At 39.6% G+C, this 9,184-nt stretch overlaps 1 protein-coding gene across 1 annotated transcript; it reads right to left on the reverse strand.

Moving 5' to 3' along the window:
- Positions 1–420: 420 nt before the first annotated feature.
- Positions 421–1,708, reverse strand: LOC148041963 (uncharacterized). The gene is made up of 4 exons (XM_087688893.1): positions 1,356–1,708; positions 1,020–1,112; positions 753–877; positions 421–520 (listed from the first exon to the last, which is right to left on the reverse strand). Exons 1-4 carry the CDS (start codon positions 1,659–1,661, stop codon positions 505–507), a joined length of 540 nt encoding a protein of 179 aa, XP_087545019.1. The 5' UTR covers positions 1,662–1,708; the 3' UTR covers positions 421–504.
- Between the last annotated feature and the right edge of the window lie 7,476 nt (positions 1,709–9,184).

Consider the following 9,184-nt stretch of genomic DNA (forward strand, 5'->3'; position numbering starts at 1 on the left):
ATCTATATTCCTAACCAAAAAGAAAAATATTGCTGATAGCTTTTGGTGAAGATCTCTTATAGGATCTGAGAGTCACACCACACCATTGACAACAAAACATTAAGATTGAAGTTATTTGACAAGTGTTCTCGTTAGTATGAAGGAAATCAGGGAAAAGCACTACAAATTCAGCTTGAATATGATGAGAGCAATCATCAATATCAAGTTTAGCCATGACACCACTATTTCTTGTTCAATCCAAAGTTTAGATAATACCATATCACTACGCACATAAGTGTAGGTGAAATCTTATAATGAGCCTAACTGTTGTCAATGTCGAAGCACGCGTGAATTGTGAAGCAATGTTCGAATATTCATGTTCCAATTAATACGAATGTTTTGAAGAGCTCAACAATTAATACGAGATGCAAAGATAGCACCATCTCCACGACGTTATTGTTTTGTCAATAAACCATAATAAAATATCATCACGTGCAGATGTAAGGAAATCGATGGTGCGTCCAATTATGATAGTTGTTTCCTGCATAGAAACACCCAAGTTTAAGGTACTCATGATTAGTGTCGACAGGAGGGTCCTCATGCTTTTCAAGCACTATCATGCGTCCATAATAAAGAAAGCGTTGACATTCACTAGACATAAGGAAAATCCACAAGTTTATTGCTTGAAGTGTATATCAGAAGCGCACGCATGCATCCACACATATGTATATACACATACTCACACATGCATGCATAGATGATAGTAGCGTTACCGTGATCGCAAGCTGAGTGTAGCTGTGGCTGCTGGGGGGTTTCCAGAGCTAAGACTGCTCGTGTAATCTCCCACGGAGAATAGGTCACAGCCTTGTTTGTCAGAGCCTTGTGTAGGGCAAATAAGCTGTAACGTGCCAGGCAAACTATATCATCGCTGGGCTCTGATTGAATGGATTCATCTTGGGGCGAAGCAATGTGAAAGGGATGATGATTTCATTGGACTAATATGGTGATGAATTAATTAGGAGCATTCGAAGAGCACTTACGGCAATGCGTCGTGCAGCATTGTCTTGCAAAGCGGCCTGGACACCATCCACAGAGGCCGGTCCTGCCGCTAAGCAACCACCGATGCTTGCGACCTGCAGGCAATCCAAGGTGAATATTAGGTGTGCTGATTGCGTGGTTAGGACATTGACAAGTCATAGATACTTCAATATGGAGAGCATAGACGGGTTTGGATCAGTGGATATAATCAATGCAGGCGCACGCGCTAGCTATAAGAAAAAGGAAGATATGATCTGGGTCGAAGCTAATATGGAGATGATCTGTTTGCATGGTACTACTTATGATTTTTATGATAATAGACAAAAAACCAGTAATACCTCCATGCCTGTAGACTTGGTTTTGCCATTGAAGCTAATGGTGGCGTTGAAGGACAGGAGGCCGGTCTCGACGAGTTGATTGCACAGAGAGGAAACAGAGGCCGCGGTCATGCTACCCCACACAGACACTGCGTGGCTCTCGTTGGACGAATCACTACTGGCACTGGTGACTTCCAGCAGAGACGTTGCCATGCCCACCATGGCTGTGTTGTCTCTCATCACACGCTGCGCTTGCTCCTTGCTCAACCCTTTGATCTCTATCTGCATTGTGCCGCTGCTCATAACGGCCACACTAAAGTTACACATTAGTATCACAATCGTAACATAAATGCATGCGAGTCCGGCAACACATTGACCATTAACCGGAAGCTTGCAGCAGTTGACCGACATCGCCAGTGGTGAAGGAGTGTTCGGTTTATTCAGATTATTGTAAAGACAAGACTATGTAACTGCTTCTCTCTCTCTCTGTCAGCTTCTACCGGCCAGCGAGCTTATATATTGCGACGCTAGGTCGACTTCTATACAAGAGAGCGCCTGAATGCCGATCACCAGCCTTATCGTGCTTGTCGATCATACCCCAGCTTGCATTCACAACACCTCGGAAACATCCCAGCCGGCATTTGCGAAATAATTTGCCCGGACGAGAGCAGACAATACGTCCGAACGGGACAATATGTTGTTCCAATACAAATGCAATGTCATTTCTTAGGTTGGTTATTTGGCCTTTTTGCCGATATTCAATTCCCAATTAGAGTACGAGGCCCAGCAAGGTAGCTGTCTTCTATAAGGCTTGCAACAAGGTAGCTGTGCTCTATAAGATTTGCAACAAGGTAGCTATAGGAGGGGCCCAACAGGGTACTGATATTCAATTCCAGAGATGTCGAGTTGCAAGTTGGTAACCCCTAAGGCTTGAGTGGCTATAGAGGTTCATAATGATTAAGAGTTTAGCGGCTCTTGAAAGAAAAAAGTAATTGATAAAGTCTATATATGTGTTTCCAGTAACAATAGAAACCTGAGAGAGTTTATATTTGCAAGGTTAGAGATGAAATTGTGCATGTGATTAGCAAGATGAAACATCATCTCTAGATAAGATCATCATTGCTTTGGGCTCCAACTACCAATGTTGTGTGGCCGCATATATCTAACTATTTATTTCATATGCTTCTAGACTTATTATGCGTCTATAAATAATAGACATTTACCCCAGAAAGTTATAAAGAAAGTGAGTTTATACTTGCAAGGTTAGAGATGACATTGTGCATGAGATTAGCAAGATGAAACATCAACTTGACATAAGATCATAATTTCTCTGGCCCCAACATACTTATTTCATAAGCTTCTAGATGTATTATACATCTATAATTAATAGAGATCTGGGTTCTAAAGTACAGTAACACAACTACACATGCACATTACATAGGTAAGTTGCCAGCATCGTAGGAAAATGTGAATGAGAAGGAAAAGTAGTATTGGAGATAGTCACCATAAGAATAAACTTAGAGATAATTAATTAAAAAAGCATTTTTTGAGACAATTAGCACAAGGAGATGAGATGACATTCTACATACAATAACATGATACGAGTGCTAGATATGCTCAATGCGCCACCGTCCTAAGGTGCCAACAATGATCCATGGTACTCAAAGTTGCAAGTCCCCCATTATGAGGAGAAGCCATGTATGAGCACGGACATTGGGTAGATCCTGACTTGTATGTTAGATGAGGTCTATATGACCGAATGGCAAGAAGGTGACCTTTGTGGATCTAGCCTTTGGGTTAGATAGAGTGGTTACATTGGTAGTAACTCGATGCACAATGCACAGGGGTGTGGGAGTTATCAGCAGCCCCTACCTAGGGGGTCTCCTGACAGGGGTTTGGGGACAACGTCCTCTACGCGATGATAAAGGGAATATTCCATGGCCGACTAGGAATGCTCTTATTGATTCTTATCATAATTTTGGTGATTTGCCATGGACCTTGCCACTACCTCCACATACTCGAGAAGAATGTCTTTGAAAGACAATACACCAATAAATAACAAGCAACATGCTAAGTTATAGTATTAAACATAAACTATGACTTCATTGAGAATAATGACTTTAGTCACATATAATGGTATCATATAGAGGAAAACAAACAAAACTTCATCAAGAATATGATTCTCAACTAATATTGAAATGGAAATCAAACCATGTGCATACTCAAAGTAATAAAATCTCATTAATTATACAGATTGATCTTAATCATCCACCACCTCATCAATGTGTGGCATGCTCATATATTTATGACCCTCATACCTTTTATTGAGAAGCACGGGCTAGACATACAAAGTAATGGTTCACATCAATGTATATGCAAAGCACAGTAAAAAACAACAGATCCCCATGATTTTTAGTTTCTAGATAGATAGGTGTGTTTGGTTGACCAAAGGTGAAGAATTTGAAAGATTAGGTGAATGTTGCGAGAAAACATGATATTTGTGCTATTTTTGGGCAAATTTTAGGTGGAATACATTAATATTTTGATATATAGACTATTCTTTGAGTTTTCAAGCCAAAAATTTAGCTTAGTTGACCAAGAGAACCTTTGAAAAATAGCCTTTGGGTTAAAATTCACCCCTAATTCTTACTATGGCGTAGAGCCTTCCACTAGTCATGAATACCTTGAGTACATGGAATGTACTACATTCCAACTCAAGTCACATCCCACCATGACAATAGTAAACCTCAACAAAGCAATTCAAGAATGTATGGCTCCTCTCTAAGCTACCACACCACTACATCCCAAAAGGTCCAGTGGATTGTGATGTATCTAGAATGTAATGATAGGCCAATCTATCCATAGCTTGCATATATAATGCCTCAAACATTGGTGTGTTGTCTCTATCAAAAAGTTGAGGATGTGTTGCATGTCTTCAGATCATCATTAACATTGATACAAAGCAATAGAATTTTGAAAGTAGATTGGAAATTTTATTTTTTGATAGAAAGATGTGGTACTAAGAGCATTAAATTTTGCATTTTCACCTATATGTGATGACCAAGACACTCATGAAAAGCCTAAGGGCAATGGCAATTAATCACATTTTGAGGAACTATCTCTAAATCACAGATATGCACATAACACTTAATCTATTGTATAGTGTATCACTCTACAATACATCCCATTATAGATAGTTAAGAAAGCTTTAACCACATGTGCTATAATATTTTATTAAAAGCAAGCCAACATGCTAGTATACAATACAAATTATCTCCAATGAAAACCATCACTTCCAACCATCTAATCTAACAAAACAGAGAAGGTGAAGGAAATATAGAGTGCATATGGTCCTTTAAATTCTATTCCATGAGACATTGTGAATATCACCAAAATGTGAACCTCCAAATGGAAGGTCCAAGAATATGAGATCTACTACCTATTCTACATGCCTTCCTTTTCTAGTATGATTTTCTCCAACAGGTCTATAAGCCAATATAAAATGTAAACACAAGAGGAAGCTCACTCAAGAACACAAGAAGAGGGATGGAGGCCAAAACGTTTTCTTGCTAATTTTTCTTATTCTTTCACACACTATACAATGGACACAAAGTATAGATAAGATACAACATAAAGGAAAGTGGCCTTCTAAGTCAAATAATGCATAATCGACTGGCGCTATATCTTTGCCAGCTGTAGGTAGGTGTAGCAAACTAAATATAATAAGTGATAAGTCAGTGGCCATGTGAGTATCATAATGACCGCCAGGTGGTCCATCATCAATGTCCGCACTCATCTAGCCAGGTGGTCCACCATCAATGTCCGCACGTGTTGAGCTTGCCATCTCAACACTCCCCCTCAAGCTCAACTCTATCTCTGCAAATCCAAGTAAGCTTCAGAACTTTCAAAGCTTCTCTGCACCCAATGCCTTTGTGAAAATGCCAGTTATCTGATCATGTATGTTGACATATACCAAGTCAATCTCTCCTGCAAGTACCTTCTCTCCCACAAAGTGCTAGTGCACCTCAATGTGTTTTTTCCTAGCATGGAACACTGGGTTCCTAGCTACCTGTATGCTACTCATGTTGTCACAATGAATGACAACTGGACCATCTCCTTGCACATCCAAATCACCTAATAACATTTGCAACCTTACCACCTCACATGCTGCCATAGCATCACCTCTGTACTTAGTCTGTGTACTCGATAAAGTAATTCTAGGTTGCTTTTTGCTACTCCATGTATATGCTGCACTACCAAGGGATAACATGAATCCACTTGTAGATCTTCTATCTAACATACTACCAGCCCAATCTGCATCTGTGTATCCAAAGACATGTACGTCCGTACGTGCCTCATAAAAAAGTCCATAATGTAAAGTGGACTTCACATATCTCAATATACATCTAACTGCATCCAAATGAGGCTTTCTAGGCATCTGCATAAATTGACTGACAAGACCAATAGCATAGCTCAAGTCTGGCCTTGTGATAGTCATGTAAATCAAACTCCCTACTATCCTCCCGAACATAGAAGGACCTTCTATCTCATCTCCAACATCAGCACTCAATTCACATTTTGCTTCAATGGTACTAAAAGAGGCTTACATGTTGCCATACCATACTTGGATAACATATCCAAGCCATACTGCCTTTGGGATAGCTATATACTATCATCACATCTGATCACCTCAATACCAAGAAAGTATCTTAGCTCACCCAAATCTTTCATCTCAAACTTCTTCTTCAAGAAATCCTTAACTTTAGCAATCCCATTGTCACTGTCACCTGTAATAATCAAGTCATCCACATAAATGACTATGATGACCAAACCTACATCTCCCTTTCTCACATAAAGTGAGTGATCAGTATCAGAAATACAAAATCCAATATTAACAAAATACTCTCCAATCTTGTCAGACCATGCTCTAGGTGCTTCCTTCAGCCCATAGAGCGCCCTCTTTAACTTGCACACATATGTGGGATGCTCTAAATCCTCATAACTTGTTGGATGATCCATATACACATCTTCTTGTAATTCACCATGCAAGAAGGCATTCTTAGCATCCATTTGCTACAAACTCCAACCTTTCACTGTTGCCAAGGCAATCACACATCTGACAGTTGCCATCTTAGCAACTGGACTGAATATCTCTTCATAATCTATGCCATATGTTTAAGCATAGCCTTTTGCAACCAACCTAGCTTTATACCTGCCAACTAAACCATCTGCATTATGCTCGACTTTGTAAACCCACTTACAATCGATAAATTTCTTACCCTTAGATAAGGGTATCAAATCCCAAGTCTTATTGGCTTCTAATGCATCCATCTCCTCATCCATTGTTGCATCCCAATGAGCATGACCAACAACATCCTCAAAACAAGTGGGCTTAACATCCTCAACTAGTTTTACCATATAAGCATAATGGTGAGCTACATAACCTTCAAAACCGAATCTTTTAATAGGGCATATAACCCTATTAGATTAGCGTACCACCAGATCACTCAATGGAGCCTTTACATTACTATGAGCTCTTTGTACAACTGGAGTCCTGATTGAAGGAATGCCAAGCTCATCATCCAAACTCTCCAAACCACTAGAATCTCCATCAAATCCCAAATGACTAGTAGATGCATCATTACCATCAAGCACTTTCTTTTTTCCTTTGTCATTTCCTACAATACTTATAGATCCACGTGAAGATGTGGAGCTACTCCTTAGTCTCCCAGACCAAGGGTTCATTCTAGGTGTAGTATAAGATGATGTTTCTGGTTCACTAAGACTCCATGATTCTTATTTATATTTTTGAACATAGTTGTCCTGATCATTATCATCATCTAAAACATCACCAGTAGGTGTATACCAACTTCCCATCTCATCAAAGATAACATCCCTGCTCACTCTGAACTCACCTGTGACAGGGTTATAATAGCGATACCCTTTCTGCTCTAAAGAGTATCCAATACAAACACATTTTTCTGCCTTTGGATCAAGCTTCTTTCCTAGCTCATTCGGCACGTGAACGTATGCAACAGAGCCAAATACCTTCAAGTGCGATACATCAGGATTATTGCCAGTAAATCATTCTTCACGAGTCATCCCATGAATTGCAGCTGTGGGAGTTTTGTTCATAATGTAGACAGTAGTATGGACAACCTCAGACTAAAAATGTTTGGGCATTTTAGCCATTAATACCTGTGCAACTTCTGCAATATGCCTGTTTTTTCTTTCTGCAACACCATTTTGCTGTGGGGTATACATGCAAGTAGATTATCTCTTTATCCCATGAGTCCTCAGGAAGCCATTGAACTCATTAGAGAGGTACTCTCCCCCTCTATCTGATCTCAAGCACTTCACTTTTATGCATGTTTCTATTTCAACAGCTGCCTTAAAAGATTTGAAGTGCTCAAACACATCACTCTTTTCCTTCATGAAGTATACCCATAGCTTCCTTAAATATTCATCAATAAATGTGACAAAGTATTTACTGCCACCAAGAAATAATTCTGTGTAGGCCCCCAAACATCTGTATGTACTACATCAAGTATATTTTTGCTCACTTCTCTATCATGCTGAGGGCTGAAATGATGAACGGGTTGCCTCTTACCCATTCAACCTCCAATACTCACTAAGAGAACTAAAGAGAGGCGCCACCTAGCCAAAGGTAGGATGGGCTAGGACATCCCTTTTCTCAAAGAGAATCAAAAGAACCAAGACACAAATTTACAAGAGAGACTATATGTACTAGATACCCTATTAGAATATGAGAGAGAGAGATGAGAGGGGAGGGAGACAAGAGAAGAAGAAGTAAAGAAAGCTTTCCATTATGTATTTATGGAATGAGAATATGAGAAGAGAGAGAGACAAGAGGAGAAGAGGTAGAGGAAGCTTGCCATTATGCTACATAACAAAAGAACTTACTCATAGCTTACCTCAAAGAGATGAGGGTATTCTAGAGTGCTCTGATGTGCTTGTCATTGTCCTCCTCCCCCTCTTCATTCTCCGTGGGCTCTTTATATAGCCTCCATCAGGGATTATATTAAGCTAATCTTCTTGATTAACATAATCCTAGATGATGTATGGCATCTTTGAAAATATGGAGAATAGTGGATGGGACAAGTCTCCACCTTGGTCATCATGCAAGAAGCCAAGGGCGGTGGTAGACAAAATAGAGAAAGAGAGCTAGATTACAAGAGGTGGGTGACCAAAGCACATTATTATAATATATTTACAAGAAGTATAGAATGGAAAGTCGGTGTGATGAAAGAGAGAAGCAAATTGCATGTAGCCAACAGTCTGCACCTTCGTAACTTCAAAACCGTGAAGAATCTAAATAAAGTTTCTTCTGCAACTTTGTAGACCAGATCAAAAGCAATCGGGCCACGCGAGAATTTTCTTGAAATTTGATTTTTCTTGGGAGTTATTGAGATTATAAAAAATGGCTTCCAAAAGCTGCTTTGACTTAAGTCCCCCATATATATATATAAATATATATAAGCATGTGACAAAAGGGATCCATGCTTGTAAGCTTTTCTGCAAGATCCAAGTGATACCATGATGTGGATATTGACTTGTGTGCTAGGGTGAGGTGTCCTCTAATGATAGTGATAGATTCCAAATCTTAGAGATGCAGGTAGAGCCCATGTGTAGTTGAAGGCTAGTCCTTTGAAAAAACTATGAACTCACTCAACTCCTAGGTATAATCCATTTCCATCTTCACTAAGATAACCATCCCTTTTACCCTTTACATTGACATGCCTCCTAAGAATTTGTTCCCCCCATTTACTAGATTTATCATAATCGAGAAGCAATGTAGCATGCCTTGTGCTTGAAGAGTAAACCCAAAG

This window comes from Lygodium microphyllum, chromosome 1 (assembly GCF_053477565.2).
Source record: "Lygodium microphyllum isolate KBCC chromosome 1, Lygodium_microphyllum_v1.1.10, whole genome shotgun sequence".
Lineage (NCBI taxonomy): Eukaryota > Viridiplantae > Streptophyta > Polypodiopsida > Schizaeales > Lygodiaceae > Lygodium > Lygodium microphyllum.

Excerpts from the sequence above, each read along its gene's own strand:
- LOC148041963 (XM_087688893.1), bottom strand. The coding sequence starts at position 1,661 with ATGTGTAACTTTAGTGTGGCCGTTATGAGCAGCGGCACAATGCAGATA. Across the intron at positions 1,113-1,355 it reads CCAAGTCTACAGGCATGGAG|GTCGCAAGCATCGGTGGTTG; the intron begins GTATTACTGGTT and ends GATTGCCTGCAG. Across the intron at positions 878-1,019 it reads ATGCTGCACGACGCATTGCC|CTTATTTGCCCTACACAAGG; the intron begins GTAAGTGCTCTT and ends GGCACGTTACAG.